The sequence below is a fragment of the Candoia aspera genome, chromosome 4 (genome assembly GCF_035149785.1).
Source record: "Candoia aspera isolate rCanAsp1 chromosome 4, rCanAsp1.hap2, whole genome shotgun sequence".
In the NCBI taxonomy this organism is placed as follows: domain Eukaryota; kingdom Metazoa; phylum Chordata; class Lepidosauria; order Squamata; family Boidae; genus Candoia; species Candoia aspera.
In genome coordinates this window covers 31,366,589-31,390,711 of record NC_086156.1, presented here as the reverse complement: position 1 = coordinate 31,390,711, position 24,123 = coordinate 31,366,589, and the positions used below count along the sequence as shown (strand labels likewise).

The 24,123-nt window shown below is 39.8% G+C and overlaps 1 protein-coding gene across 1 annotated transcript in view; it reads right to left on the bottom strand.

Annotated features, from left to right (window-relative positions):
• Positions 1–24,123, bottom strand: part of HDAC9 (histone deacetylase 9) — a 284,421-nt gene that overhangs the window by 21,726 nt on the left and 238,572 nt on the right. Inside the window, exon 23 of the mRNA XM_063303735.1 lies at positions 3,949–4,082. Within this exon, the coding sequence (XP_063159805.1) occupies positions 3,949–4,082 (134 nt within the window). The remainder of the gene's footprint in view (positions 1–3,948; positions 4,083–24,123) is intronic.

The following is a 24,123-nucleotide window of genomic DNA, read 5'->3' as shown; positions in this document are numbered from 1 at the left end:
AGTGCATCAAAAGGCTCTTGCTGCTGCCCTGACATTTTAGATCTTGCAGTTACATGTACCGTGTGTGTTGATATTTGGCTGATTCTCAATTCTACCAAGATACAAGGTTCAATTGCATGGATTAAATCTACTCCTTTTAAATAAAGGGATTTTTCTTTCAGTGTTTGCTTTTTTATTCAGCAACTTGAAGATGCAAAGTTAGAGTCTCACCATGGTCAGCATTCTGCAGCTTCTGAGTAGCAGGTGTTTCCCTCCTGTCTCCCCAAGTCAAGGGTCAAAAGACTAAAAGCAATCAAGTTATTCTGGCACCTGAGGGAGAAAATCTCAGGTTCTCCTTTTCTTTAGCAGGAAAAACACAACAATAAATTTAATAACTGTCACGGGTTCTGCTCTTTCAGTTGCATGACATCCCAATCAGCTGTCAGAGGTGGCATGTCTCATTTTGTCTAATGGTAGGACTGGCTCTAAGCATCAGCTTTAGGAAGAGAACTTAAAGTCAACCTAACTGTAGTTTGCTTTAGCAAAAGTTCCCTTCAAGTCAAGTGCTGTGTAGTTCTTAAACACAGAGAGATTTTCTACAATTACAAATTCCAGTGGAATAATTAAGAGATTATCAGGGGAAAAAAACTGCCTCTGAAGTAGGGATCTCATGTTATAACCTAAAACAATTGGACATCTAAACAATTTATCCTTTGCAATTCAAGCTTTTCTTCTAATTAGTTGAAACAACAGGACTTTTTGTTTTGATAGTTGCCTATATAATGAGTTGATGTGCATTAAAATCACCAACTGATTGCACCATGGATATCTTGAAGTAGCTTAATCTCCCTTCCACTCTTCTTCTTTACCCCAAATACCTCAATTAAGGATTCAGTATTTTTATTTCAGATTTCAGAAGGGATCTAACTGCTTAATCTTTTCACACTTCACAGAGAATATCCCTCTGAGTGGCCCCCTAGGGAAGTTTGGAAAGAGATTTTAAAGAGAAACAGCCACTAGTTCCTGCCCGCTTGGTTTCACCAGAGCTCTACTAAGCCATCATGCAATTGAAACAGCAAAGGAAGTTCAGGTCTGCTTTTACGCCAGTGTCTCTGTTCAAATCAGCTTCACCTCTGACATTCCCACATCAGGTGGGAAGATCTGAAGTGAGATTCTTTATATGTTTGGCTTGGCTTCCTTTCAGTTGTGAATTTCATTTGCGCAGGGTTCCACACTGTGACAAATATTCTAAGCCTAATTTATCAAACCAGTGAACAATTCCACCTTGGACTTCATCACTTAATGTGACATGGTCAGGAATGAAGTCAGCACCCATGGAAGTTTGTCCCTCTCCCACATTTAACAGGCTTGCCCAAACAAACCTCTGGAAACCTGGCTTTTGACCATCTACACAGACTCAGTCCATGTCCTTTCTATCTTTAAAAAGTGATGGTAAACTGTCATAAATGTTCTTGGGAGGGGAAGCCCACTGATTCTCAGTGTAATACTGTAACCTTTAAAAAGTTTACATTTAGAAGTTGGTCCCACTGGTTTCACTGGAATGCAAGTAAGTGTGATTTAGATCCAAGTTAGGTTTCTGTGTAATTTCCAAATTTGGGCTGTAGTCCAAAGCACACATACTTGGAAATCAAATACATTGAAATTAATGGGACTCCCTTCCAAGTTAAATGTATTATAACCGAGGCATAATATTCCAAGGAAACAGGGTTGGTTCTTGTTGTGTCTTTTCTACTGATCAAAAGGCACTTGATTCAGGAGCAGATTGTTTTCCTGCTTGCTTTCCTGAGATTTCTAGAACTAACACCAATGAGTGTGAAAGGACCATGCAATATATAGGCAACCTAAGGTAATCAAGTAACAATATAAGATCACAGATAATGTATAATTGATGAGCAACAACAATACATGACAGGTCTGGCTATGCCATTAGTCACCTGCTGTGGCAAAACTCAAGGGGTATCCATCAATCCAGAACAGCCAGAATGAACTGGGTCCTGGTGCTATTTTATAGCATGATGAACTTCACTAGCAAACAGAAAGTTCTGAGATCCTACAAGTAGGCTGGGGTGGGCTGGGCTGGGCGGTTGAGGGAGCACTTTCATATAACAAAGGAGGTTTTAAACCCATTTATGCCAGAAACGGTGGCCTCACAATGCATGGAAAAGTGATATCTGGGGTGGAAAAACCCAGACAATCAAGAGATAGCAGCAAGGAGATACAGAACATTCTCTGTTTGGTATCCAGTAGTCATCTGGATTTTTTCAGCACAGATAGGGAACATATATAGAAAGCACCTCTTTTGGCCTTACTAAAGTAACTGTGCTTTTCTCAAGGCTCGTACAACTGTTTCAGAAGTTGCTTGCAATTGTTTCCCAATGCTTTAACTTATAACTCAGCACAGCACAGTTAAGGAATTAATTCAATTAATTTGCAACTTCTGCAGTGATAGCTCTCATATTCTATTAATTTTAACAGTTGATATCCTTTTAACTTAGGTTGTTTTCTTTTGTTCCTACCTGGCTTGTTATTCTGCAAGCTCTACCCTTTTTTGTTTCTTGTTGTTATTATTGTCGTATCTTTCATGTCTTAAATCATTTGTAAACTGCCCAGAGTTGCTGAGAATCAGGCACCATGTAAATGTAATAAATAATAAATAATGAAATTTTATTTGTACATTTTTATCTTTTCCTTACATGTTTAAATTATAAGCCATCTTTCACCACTGAATAAAACAAGTAGCATTAGCTAAGTAGAAGTCAAGATATCTTACTCAGCTGATTACTTTCTGTGCAAAAATCAGTTATCTCTGTGTGTGTATGTTTTGTTTCTTCTAGGATGTTTTCCTTCCAAAGATTCAGAGACAAATTCTTGTGAAGCACCCCTTCTGGTACTTAGTCTGCATTATTACATTTTCATGCCTGATTTGCTCATTGTGAATGCTGGAAGTAACTGCTGTGTTTACAGTGGCTTATTTCATAGATTCATTTGTCTGTGTGTGTGCCTGTGTGCCTGTGTGCCTGTGTGCCTGTGTGCCTGTGTGTGTATGCGCTTCTACTGATAAGTTGTGTGGATGGAGTAGCATACTGTTGCATGGACAGACTCCAGCCAAGAACAACAATAGCAATACAAAAGTATTTCAAAGCCCGCTGCATTCATGTTTATGAATTCTAATCCTCAGCACATGAATAAATACATCTGACAAACTGCAGAGTGCCTTACAAAGGCCTTTCCTGACCTCTCTAATTTGAGTTCAATTGCATGAGCCATGATGAGAAGTCAATGTTGGCCTTGCCAGTGTTTTTTGAATGAAGGTGAGTGCAATGTTTATGCTATTTGGAAAATGGAATTTCCACAAAAAAAGTTCTAATTGCCAGATTAATGACCTACAGAGAATTGTATCTCCAAATTATGAAAAAAGAAAAGAAAGGATTCAGTCTAATCTTTTGGCACTTTTTTATTGATCCAATAGGTTGAAAACAGCTTCTTAGCTGACTGTGCAAGTTAATAGGAGTCACTTTACTCCCTAATGAATGAAATTCTCAGCTGCAATGATTTGGGATAGCTTCATTTAAATAAAGAAAATTAACCACCAGAAGACCAGATGTCTGAAAAAGTTGTATCAGAGATGGATAACACACTACTTAATCTTTGTCTGCTGGGCTGGATCCAGAGGTACTCTTCTGAAGGCAGCAATGACTTCTGCTCAAAGAAAGGCATCATTTTTCCAAAGATACTTAGACTTTCCACCCTATGGATAGCTGATGAAAAAGGTTTTCCACTATCACCATATTAGATTTCTCCACACACTTTTTTTTCCATAAATACTTAGAAAGGCAAAGTAATTCCACTTGACCCTTTCCCCCATTTTTATTACAGATTATTAATCCAACATGCTTTGGTACATATCCAGGAATATTATATTATTTTAATTTTGAATATGTTGGTTACCTCGTTTCCCAGCAAAGCATTTAGACAAGCTTCTGATGCATCACAGATGGCAGTAAGATCATGGCCTCCTTCCAGGGCTAGCACCAGGCGACCACCTGCTAGTGTCAACAGCTGTTTGATGAGGTGACCAAAACCTGCCATGCCAATAAAATGTGCAAATCATTATATTAGAAGACTGTGTATGAAATATACTGCATATTAGGATGTATTGGGAAACATGAAGAATGGACCAGTTCATCCCTTCCCTCAATAATAGCACCCTTTGCCATCTTGTAACAATAACCTGAACTCAAAACCACCAACGTAAGAAATTTATGAAAACAATGTAGAAAAACAGAAACCTCTTTTATAGCAGAAGAAAACTTCAGGAAACTGAGGCAGATATTGACAGAGGCGACCCTTATTAACTACAGTTTCATTACCAACCAAACAAGACCTTGTTATCTGTAATAAAGGCTTTCATATGTCTATGGTCTGGAGCATGTGATTCTGTTTGAAGGAGTACTTTTGGAGTATTTGGATGGAATTGTATGCATGTGCAAAATGGTAGATAGGCTATTGTGCATGCACAAAGTAGTCTTTTTTCAAGGCCTTGTTACCAACTGTTTTGTTATCTGTGGTGGTGAAGTTGGAATGGAACCCTCCCCAAATAATGAGAATCACCTATAGTAAGGATTCATGCGTTCAAAAATTTTACAGTGCAATTTTGCCTGAATCCAATGGGAATACATAGCACTGAAGCCTACAGTACACTTTTTACGCTTTTGTGCCACAAGACTCCTTTTATGAATTCACTGTAATTGGGATAACTGCCCTCTTGCAATTAGTCCACTGCATGGGGGCCTGTGAAATTCTTCAGGGATAAGCTCTGTCCATTCTCTGTCATAGTTTTTCTTATGGCATTAATGAAAGAAGAGATAAGGAAAGTATATTTGTGGCGGATTAGTAAAAAGAATATGAAATAAGAACTGAATATGTACTCAGCAACACCCAGTGGAAATCTTCCCTGTGAAAGGCACTATGAATTCCTCAGCAGTAAGTCACAGATCTTTTCTGTTCTGTTCTATTCTGTTCTTTTTTCTTTTTTTTTTGTAGGAGCATTTTCCTTGATGCTTACAGGAAATATCAGCATGGAATATTTACTGTTAGCTCAGAAGATGATGCCAGATGTTAATTTTACAAGAAGAACTGCCAGCATTCAAGTCTGCTTGAAACCACAGTATCTGAAGAGGAAACCCTGCTTCCTCAGAAATGGTCTAAGCATAATTAGTGATGAAGGAAATACACTCTGGGCACACTCAGAGGCACCATTTTTACATAGACCTGGCAATTGACAAGGTCAGGTTCTGGTGTAAGTTTGGAAAACTCCATCTCAAAAAAATCCAGGGCAATGTTCAGATACATAGTTACATCTTAGCAGTCCAATTTCTCAATTGAGAAAAGTGCATGTCTGTGTGCGCGCACACACACTGTTATATTACCAACATTCAAAGCCAACAAAATAGCAATTATACTTTTTTTCAGCCTAATTATACACAGTTAGCCAGGTGACTTTGCCATAGGGAGTGAAAATGTTTTAACCAACAGCACCATGGCAGCTGAGTTGTGGAAAATCTTAGGACAAGTTTGGATCCTGCATATTCCAAGAACCTTAAAAAGAAATTAACTTCCTAAAGGAAACCCCCCTGCCGTGCTCAAGCAGCTGAACAGTGAAAAAGAAATCCTAGACAATAATTAAGGAAAAAAGGAAAGTCAAAGCAAAACTAACAATAGAGGCACCAGCTTTAGAGAAGCCAAGGCACTGTCTTCTTCTATCATAGAATGATAAGCTTTCCAAAAGCTACTCCTGTTAGGTTTAGAAAAGGTATGGACAAATGAGAAGACAGAAAGAGTATTTCTTTAGTTCTCACCTTCTGAGTGACATCAGACCTCAAGAATCCAGCAGCAGATCCTGGCACAGGCCTTCAAAAAGTGACCATGGACTATTGTGCCAGTTGTGACCATGGTTTCTCAAACCATTTCCATTTGGGCAGACCATGCTATAAAGGAGGCAGTTTTTCTGTGGTATGTAAGATTTATATGTGTGTGGCATTTTCTGTGAACTGCAACCATTCAGGGGAAATTTTGGAATGGAAAGTCTTTTTAAGCTGGAAAATCAGGGTTTCTGTTGAGCCTTAAATAGACAAGTCTTTTAGAACCACCAATTTGGTGGGCGCCAACATTTGCCAACCCTATTCCAACTGTTTCTTCATTTTACACAAAATGGAGTTCCATTTATTTGACTGATCTATTCTAGAATATTTGGACTGAAACAGGTTACCTATATATGTGAAGTCTTCCTACAAAATACATCAGGGATAACTCCCAGTTCTTAAGCTGATGAGAACCATGGAGGAAGTAGTTTATTTAGACCTATTTCAGTTAGATTTCAGGCCTGGGTTCAGTCTGGAGACAGCCTTGATGACCTGTGGCAGAGCCAGGAGTGCCACAGTGTTTAATGCTTTCTCCCCTCCTATTCAACATCTGTGTGAAACTGCTGGGTGAGGTCATTTGCTGGCTTGGGCTTCAGTATCATCAGTATGCTAATGAAAGCTAATTATATCTTTGACCAAAGGCCAGCCAAGTGAGGCAGTGGGGGCCTAGGTGGGGAGGAACTGTCTCTGATTCAATCCTACCAAGACGAAGTGGTTGTGGATGTTACAGCCACTCAGATCTGGGGATACTCCATCTATATTCTGGGATAGGTTTGCACCAATGAGCAGTTGGTAGCTGTGGCCAGGAGGACCTTTGCATAGCTTTATCTTGTTCACCAGTTGTACCCTTTCCTAGACTGGGAGTCCCTTCAGACAGTCACATATGCCCTAGTTGCCCTACAGATCGATTATAGCAACAGACTCTATAAGGTGTTGCTCTTGGAGTCAACTTGGAAGCTTCAGCTGATCCAGAATGCAGTAGCATGGACAGTGATTAGCATGCCTTGCTAGGCCCATGTGACATCCCTGCTTTGTGAGCTGCATTGGCTGCAGCTCTTTGCTGCATGGACATGGACTTTGCTTCCATGTGTAATTCAAGATGTTGGTTATGACTCATAACCTCTTAGGAGTTATAAATGGAATCCAATAATATTTTTCTCACTGAAGCAGTAAGGGTTAATAAATTTATGTCAAGTTATAAAATAGATAAAATGCCCTCTGAATGTTTTGTACTATAGTTTCCATTATTCCTTTACCTTTAACCATTTTTGCTGGGGATAATGTAAGTTGAAGTATAGAATAGATGGACTGGCTTAGAAATTTCCATTTATTTTAATTATAAATTTGAGAGAAGGGCAAGATTTTTTTTTCTCCCAAAGATGTCTTGTTCTAGATGGTTATGGATGAATCTAAGTTTGTCTTGTTGCTCTTTCAATGAATCTATAATAATTATGCCTGTCATATTAGTGATTTCTTTTAATCAATTATTAACAGGCAGGCTAATTAATTAGTCAAGTCTGACACTTCAGTTAGAGTGGCCATCTCTCCTACTGTGTAATGTTTTATCTGAAGGATTGTTCAGAGACTTCTGTCCTAAATACTGATGCTATTCACTTTTGGAGTAAGCAATATTATGCAGAGATTTAAAAGGAGGTAGACACAGTAAGCCAAAGATATGATATTAGGCTTGAGCTAATAAAAAGAAAAGGAAATAAAGCTAGTTTACATCAATAGCATGCACTATACTTTTTCATTCCTTTCAATCTTGGCAAACCATCCTTGCTTCTACTTTCTCCATGCACAGCTTCATACATTGCCTTTTATTCCTTAAGTTTCTTATCTCTTCTTTTTTGAGGACTTCATCAGCTCCACCCATACACATTTTTCTCCATCTTTCTCTCTTCAACCCATTCACTCTTCCTTCTTGTTCTGCAGTTTTATCCTCATTCATTCTATCTACATGACTAAACCAGCCCAACATACCTTCATGCTGGTCATTCATTTTTCAGTCCATATTCAATCCACCCATTTATAATTCACCTTCTTGTTTACCCATACATACTTCTTATGTTCCTCATTTTCACTGTATCAACTTACTTACGTTTCTCTTCACATATTCAGTTCATACTTCTAAATAGTCAGAAGCACATCTTATACATATCCATTCTGGCTTCTTTCCACAAACATTCATTCCTCAAAGCAGACTATGTATTACACAGTATGTTCCTACCAGCATTTGCACATCTTATTTTCCCCATTCTTTTCCCTTTTTTAGTAAACTTTCTACCAAAGTACACACTTTTATCTACATGTTCTAGTTTTTCACAATTTATGTATAACTTACATTCATCACTCCACTTTCCCCTTTGAAAAATAATTACTTTGGTCTCTGATACATTCAAAGTCTTACACAGTTTTCCCCCAAACTCTTTATCTGTCTTTTCCATTATTGCCATTTGCTGTAGCAACTATTACTACCCTATGGATTACTACTTTCATACATACCCTTAACAATCTAGATTACACTAATTCCTATTTCTGACATACATCTTGGCTCTTTTATCCATTACTGAAATTATGACTTCACTTCCCTGCATGTATTCATCAACTTTAAAAGTTCAAACCAATTTATTCAGATATATTTCATATTTCCACTATGAAATTAATAATTGAAATGAAAGATTTAATTCTGTACCAATTTAACTCTGTACCAATTACTCTTCTTACATTCTGGGTTGCAACCTTCCATATGCTGTTGTTCATTAGCAGATGGGCCATAAATGTTTACCTCCACAATCCATCATGCTTTGGTTGATTAAGGCTTTCACACAACATTTTTCAGCTTAAGTTAGGCCTTTGGGAACAGTTGGGATTATTGCTGGTGTACTGCCCTCCCTGCTGCCCAGCACCTTCCCTGCTTGAGCTGCTGGATTCCATTGCTGAATTGGTGGTCCTTGGGGACTTTAACTTGCCACCTTGCGAAGTTGAATCCGGGGAGGTTCAGGACTTCATGGCCTCCATGGCAACCACAGACCTGTCCCAAATGATAGAGGGCCCAACGTATTCTAGAGGTTGCATGCTAGATCTGGTTTTTGTCTTGGGACAGTTGCAGTGTGATCTGGCATTGGAGGATAGTACCATCAGTTCATTGCCAAGGACAGATCACTCTTTAGTTACCCTCCAACTCACTGGGACAACCCACCTCTGCAGGGAGAGAGGGCCTATTCATCTGGCCCACCCCAGGAAACTGATGCACCCTGTTGGGTTCCAGAGGGAGCTTGGAGTTTTTCCCAAAGACCTGTCAGGCACTTCAGCTGAGGCCTTGGCTACAGCTTGGAATAGGCATGTGACTGAGACCCTGGACCAGATTGCTCCTATGTGACTTCTCTCTGTGAACTAGTCTTGGGGTATTCCTTGGTTTTCTGAGGAGCTCCAAAAGATGAAACACCATAAGCTATGCCTAGAAGAATGGGAAGCACTATGCTCCAGTAGTTCACCTCCTTCCTCAGCAGTGGATTCTAGTCGGTGTTGATGGGGAGCAGAGATTGCATCCGTGGCCTCTCTTGTGTGGGGTGTATCAGTGCTTGACACTCTCCGCTCTCCTGTTCAACATCTACATGAAACCATTGGGTGAGGTCATCCAATTTTACATCTCCACCCTGAGCAGAACAGGTGAAGCTGTCAATGTATTGACCCAGTGTCTGGAGGCTGTTTGGGTCTGTATGGAGCAGAACAAACTTTGCCTCAATCCTAACAAGACTAATTGGCTGTGGCTGTTTGGACCCCCTGGGTCAGGTATATCACCATCTTTGGTCTTGGATGGGACTGCACTTCCCCAGTCAAGACCGGTACACAACTTGGGGGGCCTTCTGGACTCACAGCTACTGCTTGAAGAACAGGTAGAAGCTGTGGCCAGGAGGGCCTTTGCACAGGTTCCTCTTGTGTACCAGTTGCACTCTTTACTCAATCGAGAGGCCCTTCAGACAGTCATCATGCCATGGTCACCTCACAATTGGATTACTGCAATGAGCTCTACATGGGGCTGCCCTTGAAGACCACCTGGAAGCTACAGCTGGTTCAAAAAGCAGTAACAGGTGCCTGCGGGGGAACCAAGGTCACCCCTGCTATAAAGCCCTGTATAGCACAGGGCCTGGATACCTGAGAGACCGCTTGTCTCCAATAGTTTCTGCCTGCCCAGTGCATTCCAGCAGAGTGGGTGCACTGCAGGCACCTTCCATTAAATGTTGCCATCTTGTGGGACCTAGGAAGCGTGCCTTCTCTGCTGCGGCCCCCATCCTCTGGAACAGCATCTCCTCAGAGATAAGGATGGTACCCTCTGGCTTTGGTCCCAGGCCTGGGGTTGATGTGTATTATTTATTCAATGGCCCCTGTTTTTGTTTTATGGGTTTTGCTGTCTATTAGATTATTTTAGTCTGGGCTTTAGTCTGGCAACCCTTTCCCTGGGCTGTCTGTGTGATTCAATGCTTTTAGCTGTTTTTATGTTTTCCCTAGTTTTGTACACCACCCAGAGTCCACTGGAGTTGGGCGGCCAATACATTTAAATAAATAAATAATGGTGTAAAGAAATCACACACTATTCCTGCATGTGAGATTTGGTTCTGTCACCTGCCATTCTTTTTAAGAACTCTTACTATTGCAGGCCCATTGAGACCTCCTTGTTCTCCTCAAAAGGATAAACTAAGTTACTCAGAAAGAAACTGATATACAGAGCAAACTGACAGTATATTACTTCTCAAATGTTCTATTGTCTCTGTCTTTTAGTCAAGTACATAACCATTATTTACCATTTAATCATACCACCGCTCTCTAATTTGCTCGAGAATGTATTTTACTCTCATTAAAGCCTTTGTAGTGGCCGTTGCCAAGAGTTTTCCCACCCACCAGTGTTCTGCACTTTATCCTTGTGGTTCTTTTATGACCGTTTGATTAATTTTCATTGATATGCTTCCAACAATAGCATCTAAAATTAACTAGGTCACCTTTTTTTTACATAACTTCCTGAGTCATCAAGCTTAGTGTCCTAAATAAATACATCCATACAAGAATGAAATGATAGTTCACCCTTCCAGAATCAGGCTGGAATTAGTGAACGTTGAAAAAAATATACTGCTGCTTCTCCTCCCCTATCTATTATTACCCATTTATTTATTTATTACATTTAAACATTTCCTCTCTTCCTTGTAGAATTTAAAGTGGTGTACACACAAGGGTGTTATCCAAATTAGGTAACAACTGGTTCCATCAATACTTCACAACAGGCCAGAATTGTTATGACAGACAGAAAATGTAATCAGCTTTATCCACTGAATACCTGCAGGAAGGCCCAGGCCACCACCCTGGCCAGCTTGGTGCATACCTGCCAGCTGTGCAGGATCACTTCTAGTCATTACTGTTCTCATCCATAGCTGCCCCCAACAAACAGCTAGCCCTGGGTCTCCCTTCCAGTGATGCTGACATACTCCATAGACACCTGTCCCAGGTGGGCTGGAGGAGCAACCATGGCAGGGGCATTCCTACTGCCCAGCCCAAGAGTTTACCTCGAGCACTTCACTGGGAGAGCCAGGCAGTGGCTCCTTTCTCTGAAGGAGATGCCCTTCATTTCAGGCTGTCAACTTAACAACCGCTTCCCATGACTGGTCTAGACACCCAAATACATGGTAATTCAGGTTGTCCCCAATCCTTTGAGCTGCTAGGATCATTGGGAAAAGATCAAGGCCCCGAAGGACCCAAACAGCAATTACCATCTGCTTTCTCTCCACCACTGCCTACCCAACACCTATACTTTTTTGGCAGCTCAAATTTCCAAAATTTAGCAAATTGAGAGAAACCAAGGAACTACAGGAAATAATCAATGGGAAAAAAGAATGAGAATATTTGTAATACTTGGGTGGGAGGAACTGGGACAGAACTGGAAGACAGAATTTCTGAAGGGCTCCATCCTCAGCCCTTATAAAGTACTGCTTTCTCCAATTCAGGCAGTATCTAAACCAGGCCACACGTCTAGCTGTCACAAGTTGTAACATCATGTATAAGGCTTTACTCCAGTAGCCAAAATGTGTATCAGAGATTCCTCAGTGACAAGATTGACACTGGGGGGAAAAAATCTTTGACAGATAGCTAATCCACTATGATTATTTATCTGATGCAATTACAAGAAATAATGTTCTTGGTAGCACTTTTAGTTCTTAAAGACCCATGATGAAAGCTCATAGATCTGGCCAGTGCCTTGCATGATCTGAGAGTGCATCCTACAACAAGCCCCAGAACCTTCTGATGTGTATTTTGTTTCTGGGGAGGTGCTCCGATGGTGTTCTGAGAACAATCAATGAACCAAAGTGGAAAAGATGTTCAAAAAAGAGGAAGTCTGAAAACCATTATCTTGCTATGGCTTATGTCACAGGCTTCTACCAGCTAAAACCAGGAGATCATCTAGTTCAATATTCCATATTGTGTGTAGGAACAGTGGGGATCACTACCCCCATAATGTGTAAACTGATTTATCCTTAAATCTTAATGATTTAATAATCCCACTCAGGAATTCCAAAACTCCAAATAAGAACCATGGTACTGCAAGGTGATAGCCTGCTAAGAGATCAACACATATTCAATTGTATATACAAACCTTCTCTCCTGCAGACATTTATATTGAAACGTACCATTTGAATTATATTGGTGTGGAATGAGGCTTAGCCAAAGTCCGAGTGTTACAACACCTGAATAGGGTAATGGAATACAGTAACCTGAAAATGATTGCCATCACAAGAATGGCATGTGTTTTCATTAGTGCTGAAAATGTTTCTCTGACTTTTTTCCACAGGCATTAATCCAAACATGTCATTATAAAAGGTAATTTTCTTTTAGGCAGTGGCTAGGGTTTTCTAACCACTTAGTTAAAAAAATATTAATTAAAAATCATTAGTTAAAAAAAATCATTAGGGAAAAAGTTCTGTTGTATGTTCCAACAGACTTTTTATTGTGTTAGACTGTAATTGTATATTAAATAAATAGAAGCAGTTTTAAAAGTTACTTTACAGGAAATCACCATTTAAATAATTGATCATTTCATTATGTAGTTTTGGTCTTACAATATTTGCTTGCAAGAGTTAAACTATAATTGCTTAATTACAATCTATTTAAACAAATCCATAGCAACTAAAGCAGTACTTCACTATCCAAACTTGGTTGTCTTATTATCAAATATACTGTTTCTCTTCCAAATAACTGATAATATAGCATCCATAGCTGCCTTCTAAATGTGCAACAAGCAATTGATTCAAGTGCTTATATAAACGAAAAGTGTGAACATATAGTAAGCCCGATCCTATCCATGTTTATTTGAAAGGCTCATTGATTGTAATTAGTTGCGTTCATATTTAAATATACAGGATTGAAAATTCTGAATCGTTTTCATTTTTATATTATTTATGTTAATTGAAGAGCCAGTTTGGTGCAGTGGTTAAGGCACCAGGCTAGAAACCAGGAGACTGTGGGTTCTAGACCCACCTTAGGCACAAAGCCAGCTGGGTGACCTTGGGCCAGTCACTCTCTCTCAGGCCTAGGAATTAGGCAATGGCAAACCACTTCTGAAAATGCCGCCAAGAAAACCTCAGGAGTTGCCAAGAGTTTCAGCCATTGCCAGGAGTCAAGACTGACTCAAAGGCACAAAATAAAAATAAAAATCCCTCCAGGGCAGATGTTTTGTGAGACAGCTGACAATCATGTTCTCAAAATAGGCCTGGAAAGGTTGGGCTCCCTGAGCTATCATGACTGGCTGATAATCTGCTAGATTTCAAGCAGTATTTATGAAGATGGAGGTGTTGACATAGCTGTGCATTTTGGAAATACCCACAACATTTCTCAGCTGGCCATAACTGACCCAGTTTGTGGTTCTTACAATATTGTACTGTATCATCCTAGCACCCTTCACAATAATGCATTTTATGTTCATTTGTTTTTCTTTATAACAACTATCTCTATTAGGAAGGAAGGATTTATTTACTATATAAATAAAAATAACTTTCAGGTCAGCTTTTCTGAAAATTTCTATCAGCAGTGTTTTTCAAAAGTAGAAAACCCAGCTGCCCTGGCACTGCTTCCTATAGATTTATTTGTGACCCTTCAAAAATTGCCACGATATTGTAAACTCTAGGCAAGTTACTCAGAAGTCAGAAATGAGCCTGTGTCCTAAAATGTTGTCATGATTCCTTCTGAAAAGGATAAAGGGGCCTGGAATCTCTACGTGTTATTGGAGTTCATGAATATCATTAATTTGGGTGATAAAATCTGACTTAATCTGATTTCCTCATGGCGCTCTGCTGAACATTTGTGGTTGGATGAATCCTTGTACCTAACTCTTCTGGCTACCCTAAGCAAAAGGCCTTATCAATACATTTGATAAATAAATATGAATCATGCATGTAAATAATCTACCATCCTGAAGCCTCCATGCATGCAACAGGAATACAACAGTTAGTAAATGTCTTTGGGGATAAAGCTAACTCTCCTGGCACTGATTAGCACCTGCCCTTCAGAAGAGTGTCAAAAGTGCTGTGCACTTCTGGATGTGAGCCACCATGTTTAACGAATTCCATTTTGTAGTAGCAGAGGGACTCTAAAGCATGGTACATTTCTAATGGATTACTGTACAGCACATCTTGGGGAGTTAGTCACTTTCCTTTTGGCTTTGTGCCCCCAAGGATCCACCTAACACATGCTATAAACAGCAAGAAACTAGCTTCTTGTCATTTTTTATTGCAGAGGTAATGGATGAAATTCAACAAAACAGAGGAAACTGTGTTGAAATTGAAATTTGGCCCGCAGAGCCTCATGATTAATTGTAATTTCCATATAATACATTTTGAGCAACTTTCTGTTATGTTCTATTACAAAGATGTATCAAGGGAATTGAGGTTCTTGCCAATACAATATAGCCCACTGGAGTTTGATCAGGGAAGCTATTTTGATTCCTGACTTAACTACTTATAAATCCTCTTGAGACACTGAAAACTATGGTTGATATTCTGGTGCTACACCTGGCTCTACCACTTTGAATTTTCCAAGTACAGGGTACTGCAGTAACCCTCCGTTATCAATCAGCATGGACTTAAAAAACCAGAGATACATCCCCAACTGACTGGGTATTCAGGAAATCTGACCAATTTGTTGAAATTGTTATTGTCAAAAGGTTTCTTAGTAATTCTTTTTAAACCTGAAGATTTCCCTTTTAAAGGATGAATTACCAGAACCAACTTAGGAATGTGATGTCTTAGAAAAAAACAGTGCACCCTTAAGAGACAAGGTAATATTATCCAAGCAGTTCCCAAATGTTTATTTTTTACCAATTAAAAGGGCATACTTTGATTCTAGTCATAGGTTTCTCATAGCTGCTGATAACTAATAACTGCTAATAACTCAAACGCAGGCAGAGGAAGGACTATGTAAGCATGCTCTGATACATACTCAGAAAGCAAGATATGAGCTGAGAGAAAATATTCCATGGAAGAACTGATATATAGGCATAGCAATGGATTTCCTATGTTGCATTGTTAAGATACAGAACTAACTTTTAAAATACTTCTGCAAATTAAGAAACCGAATAGGGAAACCATAAACTTACATTTAAACCTACAGTTTCATTTAGAGTTTATTTCTTCCTGCATTCCACCAAATGATACCAGTGTTGGGGTGAAAACACTTTTGGAATTTATTTTATTTTATTTATTTTATTTGGTATTCAAGTTAGTGTTGACTCCTGGTGACTGTCTGGACTAGTCCCTGCAGTTTACATACTGTACATACATATAATCTGTATGTCATTTCACATATTACAAGACCCAGAAGTAATAATGATGACGAAGAGAAATGATGGGTTGCTTAAGATACCAGCAAGTTCACTATTACAATTTTCATCAGTTACAACCCTGCGTATGTTTCTAAAAACAAATGAGTGTATGTGATGTCGGAGTTCCATGACCGGTCTTCAGGCTGCTGCTGTTTCTTTCTGGTACCACAATGGACTGGAACAGAAAACATGTATGTGTATACTAGCCTTTCTGCTCTGCAGTAGGAGTGGGACAGAATGCTATTAGCCACAGCAGATTCAAGGCATGCTGCACAGAATACCCAGCTGGTCTCCCATGCACACCTTTTTTTAAAGCAAGGTTAAGGCACCCAGGCCTTTAAAATATTCCATGGAAGAACTGATATATAGGCATAGCAATGGATTTCCTATGTTGCATTGTTAAGATACAGAACTAACTTTTAAAATACTTCTGCAAATTAAGAAACCGAATAGAGAAACCATAAACTTCAATGATTTTAATTTGTAGAGCAGGTTTGCCAGCAGGGTTTTACTTTATATAGATGTGGACATAATTAAACTTCTGAGCCTGAAACATAGCTACAGATTTTTTTTTTAATGTTCTAATGTTTTATTATTCCATGGATGAAATTAACCTCCCCTTCTTAATACCAGGCATCTAAATATAGTTTTCCTCTATGAGTAAGACACAAATGATCTTACATTCCAAATCCAAACTCCAGAATGTATTTTGATCCAAACAACACAAATGAATTCTTCCTTTATTCTGATACAGTTCCTGAGTGAATATATGTGGGTGGATATTGGCTATCAAGAAAGTATGCTTTATACAAATTGCTCAGGGTGTGTCAGCAAAAGAATAAACTATCTGTGGTGTGTTGGTGAATGAGTAAGACAATGAATGTAACAGATTATTATATATTTGAGCCAAAAAGATACTGTGAATATATGTGAGATAAAACTTGATATGTCCAATGGCCTTACAGAACTTGGAAATCATCCAGAAAAGGGCACGGTGAGTGCATACAGTTCACACTGAAGATTTATTTCTAGGTTGTGATTCAGCAGTACACATACACATACACGCAACAAAGTCTGACCAAAAAAAAAGTGTTTTTCAAACCCAGGCCTATTTTGGACTAATACAGAGGCAGAAAACACAGTTGTTGCTGTTTCTTAAAAAAACCTTTTGTAACTGCTTTTGGGGTAGGAGGGGATTTGATGCTCATGGTGATAGTTTGAGACAGGTAGTCTTTGGCTAATGACCATTTGTTCAGCGACCATTCAAAGTTACAAATGGTGCTGAACGAAGAGACTTATGGCTGGTCCTCAAAGTTGCAGCCACCACAGCACCCCTGCAGTCACGATTTGGGCACTTGGCAACTGGCTCGCAATTAGAAGAGTTACAGCATCCTGCAGTCACATGATCACCCTTTGCAACCTTCACTGCTGGCTTCCAATAAGCATACTTAATGGGGAAGCTGGCAGGAGGTCACAAATGGCAATCACATGATATTGCACTTAATGACCACGTGGGATTCATTTAACAACCGCAACTGGAACTGCTGTCATAAGTTGATGCAGTCACATGACATTGCACTTTACAACTGCTTTGCTTAGTGATGGCGTTCCTGGTCCCAATTACCATCGTTAGCAAGGACTACATATATATACATATACATATACATATACATATACATATACATATACATATACATATACATATACATATACATATACATATACACATACACATACACATACACATACACACACACACACACCAAGCAGCATACTTCATAGAACCATGGAATGTAAGGATTCAAAGGAGTCTTGAAGATCATCTTGTCCAACTCCCTGCTCAGTACAAGAATATTCTTCTATAGGAGTGTTTCTCCAAGTGTGGTCTGAGGACCCCTGAAGATCCCTCAAGACCCTCTCACGGGTCCATGAAATCAAAGTTATTTGCCAGCCTATGCTGAAAAATAATACAATATTAAAATCCTATCAAACAATCATGAGAAGCGGTAGTGGCAGTGAGTGTGTCAATTTAAATTTTTAATATGGTAAATATCCATAAATATAACCCATACAAACAAAGGCTCTTTTGGGGTCTCCATAATTTTTAAAATTGGGAAGGGTGGGATCCTGAGAGAAAAAAAAAAGTTTAAGAAACACTGTTCTTCTGGATGGTATCCAGAAGCTCCTTCCAGATTTATGAATGTAATTGGTTCGGTCCTGGAAACTTAAACTCATTTATGGTAACCAGGTAGACCTTAACTATCTCATTACAGGTAGTTCTCGCTTACCAATGGTAATTGGGACCAGGAACTCCATCACTAAGTGGCACGGTTGTAAAGCGTGACATCACATGACTGTGCCAACTTACAACAGCAGTTATAGCAGTCCCAGTTGCCATTGTTAGGTGAATCCTGTGCAGTTGCAGCATCCTGCGGTCACATGATCACCAATTGTGACCTCCTGCCAGCTTCCCCATTGACTTTGTTTGTCAGAAGCTGGCAGTGCAGGTTGCAAATGGCAATCATGTGACCACAGGGACACTATGATGGCTGCAACTATGAAGACACATCATAAGTACTCCTTGTTCATCACTGTTGTAAATTCAAACAGTTGTTAAATGAGTAGACATTGAACAGTAGGTTTTGCAAGCATTTGTGTCATGGTTCCTGTTCCAATGTTCCTGAAACATTGTAACAAGTTCCCATGCCATGATGGTACTGACACATGTTGCTGTACAGGAGGGAGCTGCTGCTGTTAGTTTGGACCAGGCAGGAACCTGGATGATGCGAGTGCGAAAGAGTTCATGTTTGGACTAACTTGCCTGGCCAAGGTCATTACCCAAAGATTGCCAGCAACCATTTTGAACACCTGCAGTGGAATGGAATTATACTGACACAGGGGGGAGGGTCTGGGTTTGCTTATGGTTTAATTGGGAGGAATCCCGCACTTTTGGCATTCTCAGCTTTGCCTGTGATTCTGCATACTATTCAACATTAAATTAGATTTCCATAGAATTCTGTGTGAGTCTGATTGTTGATTTGGATAGGCAGTCATTACAATTTGTCTAATGCAGATCTGGGGAATCTATGTTTGGATTAATTAAATTAAATATTAAATTAAATAAAATTATTAAATAGATTTGGTATGGCCACCCACTCCAGAAGACTCTAGGCAGCTTACAAAACCCCCCAAACAGTAAAACAATTAAAATAGTTGAAACTATATAAACAGGCAGCCTAGACTAAAACAACTAGAACAACAAACAGTAAAAATTACAATAGGGACCTCACCAGTAGATAGCAATCACATTAACCCCAGGCCTGGGAACAGAGCCAGGTCTTAAGGGCTTTCTGGAACCCCAGGACAGAGGGTGCCATTCATATCTCTGGGGGGATGACATTCCAGCGGGCAGAGGCCATGACAGAGAAGGCACATTTTCTTGGTCACACAAGATGGCAGCACTTAATTGAAGGGGTCTGGAGCACATCCACTCTGCCCAAACAAACTGGATGGGCAGAAAAATTGGAGATAAGCGGTCCCTCAATAACCAGGCCTGGATGATACTCCATCTGCCACCTTGCTGATTTATGCTTCCCCAATGGATGCCATTGCCCTGACATTATTGCAGTGTAAATTGGAGGAGGGGATTTCTATACTTTCCTGCCAATACAAATTGTAGTATCTTTCTGACCATAATTATTTATTTTATTCCATTCATCTTTGAGAAACTTTTTAACAACTGGATCAGGTGTTCAAACATGCAGTGACTACTGATTTTGTTACAGTATTATACTTTTTGGGAGGAAAGGAAATGTCTTTTACCATGGCACTAACCTCAGAGTTTGTAAAGTAAGATCAAACAGATTTTATTATTGTATTTCTTGAGAGGAGAGGGAATATGTTTTTGCCATGGCACCAGCATCAGAGTTTATAAAATAAGATCAAACAAATAAAGGAATTTAGAAGGGGAACTAAACCAATAACCAACCAAACTCCACATCTTTAAAGCAACTGATTTCATAAGCAGCAATTCTGAGGAAAGTATGAGAGCTAAAACAGCACATTTATTTAGTTTTAATTTTTGTGCTGTCATACTTCAGCACTGGAGCTCTGATTTGGAACACATGCCATTTCCCTTTGATGTTGTGATTATTTTTTAAAAAACAATGGCAAGGAAGATAGAAACGAATTACACTGCAACCTAAATCATAAAACTGGGCTTTTGTGCTCTTAATTTACATATTGCTATTTTGGTTTTGGAAAAGCATTTTAGTCCCCAGAGCCTTGGAAAAGAAAAATCAACTCTTTCCATCATAGAGTTATTTTTAATATGTGACAGGGCTTTTATTTAAGGTCAGGTTATTCTCATTCAAAGTTCAGCTGACTCCTCCTTCTTCTCTCACTTCCTTTTCCCTCTCACTCTTTCATTTCTAAAGACGGACGTGCTGGGAATGATTGGATTTGTAGTCCAATTTATCTGGAACAACTGGTTTGAGGAACAGTGCTTCCATCCATTGGTGTTCATCATTCAGGATTGAACATTCAGCCCTGTTTTCCAGAGACTGTAGCAAGTAAAGCATAGAAAATGTTATTGATCACCCCAAGCCAGGCACCAGCTCATCTTTTGGAACAATGACTGAAATCAGTTTAATCTGTTACCCCTAAATGAAACAGTTAACCACATCTTAGTGATTAACAAGGACTAAATATCCTAGCTATTTTTCTGCAGTGGCAGGAGTTGCTAGTGACGGTAGATAACCTCTCTTGTTTAGTTTGAGCCTCCAGTTTCTGCAGCCATCTTCTGTCCAGGCACTGAACAATTTCAGAAAGAGGAAATAAAGTGAAATAAATAGAAATGCTTATTACCTAGACTTGCCCTCATCCAGAACATGTAAAGTTTTAAGGAGTTCAAACAGAACATTCCATTTCCTTGGCCAGTTTTTTTTTCTTTTTTCTTTTCTTTTTCAAATAATACCTAACATTCTGTGGCTACAGAGCATGATCTATCCTGGATGGCTTTGAAAGGTGGATTGTTATCTTTTCTTGTGCTCCTTTAGGGTGTTTTTTTAAATACAGGTTTCTATTTCCACTAAATTTCAAAGTTCTCAAATATTTCTGTAATTCCCACTGGTCCCAGTTTGATTCTGTTTTTCAATTTTAGAGGGAGTGATCCATTTGAATTGTTTATATGCCAATTCAGATAGTTTGCTTGAGGATCAATGAATTGGAATATCATCTGTAATCAGTATGCCTTACATCTGAATACCTAAACGAGCCTTTGGTGGCAGTGACCGCACACTCAAACCCCCATCCCTACTGACGTGGGCAACACATGTAAAAAGGGATGGGGTTTAAATTGCACAGCCACCATCTTGGCAACTTTCACACACACACTCCCTGCAGATGCCCCTGACAGTGATAGTAGAACAGTTCAATGAATCTACAGTCTTTGTATGGTGCCAGCCTGGATTGTAAGGCTGACAAGTAAAGGACAGACCTAATGTTTCTGTGAGTGGCATTTTTCCTCAAAGAGTAAACAAAAAAAATTTCTTTAAGACATTATCCAGGCTTTTTGTCTAAAGGGAAATCAGGGGTTGAATAATAATGATTTCTTTTTTTAAAAAAATCACTATCCAGTTTAACCTAGTTATATCTAGGAAGACAGGCTGGCATTCTTGCATTTTTGTGCTTAAGTTACACATTAATTTCTTCCAAGGCTATGCTTGGAAGTCCCTATTGAGAGCATTTCATGTCCTGATTTATAGTCCAAAATATTGTCAGAAATGCACAAAAAGCCAAAATAATTTGCTGCAAAGGGAGCTTTCCTTTTCCTGTCTTCCTCAATCCAGATAAACAACAAAATCTCTTCTTCTCTTCACAGCCACATGCTTTCTGTTTTGTTGGTGTGTGTGTGTGTTACCTTCAGGCCACTGGCACCATTATAATCCATCCCTGCCCAACTTTGTGTCCTTCAACTGAATTGGACTACAGTTATCATCCCATAGCAATCAGGGGGAAGTCTCTTTTAAAAGCTGTAAGGAACTGGACTTCAGCAAAGGATCATTACCTTGTCGTGGTGCTGGAGCTTGAGCACCTCAATGAAGCCATGAGCTAAACCATGAAGGGCCACCCAAGACGGGAAGGTCATGACAGAGAGGCCAGACTAAATGCGATCCCTGGGGAAGGTAATGGCAACCCACCCCAGTATTCTTGCCGTGAAAACTAAATGGATCAGTACAACCAGAGATATGTCGGTATACCATCGGAAGAGGAGACCCCCAGGTCGGAAGATGGTCAAAATGCTACTGGGGAGGAACAGAGGATGAGTTCAACTAGCCCCAGACGTGATGACGCAGCTAGCTCAAAGCCGAAAGGACGGCTAGCGGCCGACGGTGCTGGTGGTGAACGGCGAATCCGATGTTCTAAGCATCAACACACCATTGGAACCTGGAATGTAAGATCTATGAGCCAGGGCAAATTGGATGTGGCTATTGGGGAGATGTCAAGATTAAAGATAGACATTTTGGGCATCAGTGAACTGAAATGGACTGGAATGGGCCACTTCACATCAAATGACCACCAGATCTACTACTGTGGACAAGAGGACCACAGAAGAAATGGAGTAGCCTTCATAATTAATAGTCAAGTGGCTAAAGCAGTGCTTGGATACAATCCAAAAAACGATAGAATGATCTCAATTCGAATTCAGGGCAAGCCATCTAACATCACAGGGATCCAAATATACGCCCCAACCAGAGATGCTGAAGAAGCTGAAGTAGAACAGTTCTATGAGGATCTGCAGCACCTATTGGACAACACGCCTAAAAGAGATGTTATTTTCATCACAGGAGACTGGAATGCTAAGGTGGGCAGTCAAATGACACCTGGAATTACAGGTAAGCATGGCCTGGGAGAACAAAACGAAGCAGGACATAGGCTGATGGAATTTTGCCAAGACAACTCACTCTGCATAACAAACACTCTCTTCCAACAACCTAAGAGACGGCTTTATACATGGACGTCACCAGATGGACAACACTGAAATCAGATTGACTACATCCTTTGCAGCCAAAGATGGTGGACATCTATACAGTCGGTAAAAAGAAGACCTGGAGCTGACTGTAGTTCCGATCACGAACTTCTTATTGCACAATTTAGGATCAGACTAAAGAGATTAGGGAAGACCCACAGATCAGCTAGATATGAACTCACTAATATTCCTAAGGAATATGCAGTGGAGGTGAAGAATCAATTTAAGGGACTGGACTTAGTAGATAAGGTCCCAGAAGAATTATGGACAGAAGTTCGCAACATTGTTCAGGAGGCGGCAACAAAATACATCCCAAAGAAAGAGAAAACCAAGAAGGCAAAATGGCTGTCTGCTGAGACACTAGAAGTAGCCCAAGAAAGAAGGAAAGCAAAAGGCAACAGCGATAGGGGGAGATATGCCCAATTAAATGCAAAATTCCAGAGGTTAGCCAGAAGAGATAAGGAATTATTTTTAAACAAGCAATGTGTGGAAGTGGAAGAAGACAATAGAATAGGAAGGACAAGAGACCTCTTCCAGAAAATTAGAAACATCAGAGGTAAATTCCAGGCCAAAATGGGTATGATCCAAAACAAAGATGGCAAGGACCTAACAGAAGAAGAAGAGATCAAGAAAAGGTGGCAAGAATATACAGAAGACCTGTATAGGAAGGATAACAATATCGGGGATAGCTTTGACGGTGTGGTCAGTGAGCTAGAGCCAGACATCTTGAAGAGTGAGGTTGAATGGGCCTGAAGAAGCATTGCTAATAACAAGGCAGCAGGAGATGACGGCATCCCAGCTGAACTGTTCAAAATATTGCGAGATGATGCTGTCAAGGTAAATTTGGAAAACACAAGAATGGCCATCAGATTGGAAAAAATCAACTTATATCCCCATACCAAAAAAGGGAAACACTAAAGAATGTTCAAACTATCGAACAGTGGCACTCATTTCACATGCCAGTAAGGTAATGCTCAAGATCCTTCAGCAATTCTCGGAGCGAGAATTGCCAGATGTACAAGCTGGGTTTAGAAAAGGCAGAGAAACTAGGGACCAAATTGCCAATATCCGCTGGATAATGGAAAAAGCCAGGGAGTTTCAGAAAAACATCTATTTCTGTTTTATTGACTATTCTAAAGCCTTTGACTGTGTGGACCATAACAAATTGTGGCAAGTTCTTAGTGGTATGGGGATACCAAGTCATCTTGTATGCCTCCTGAAGAATCTGTATAACGACCAAGTAGCAACAGTAAGAACAGACCACGGAACAACAGACTGGTTTAAGATTGGGAAAGGAGTACGGCAGGGCT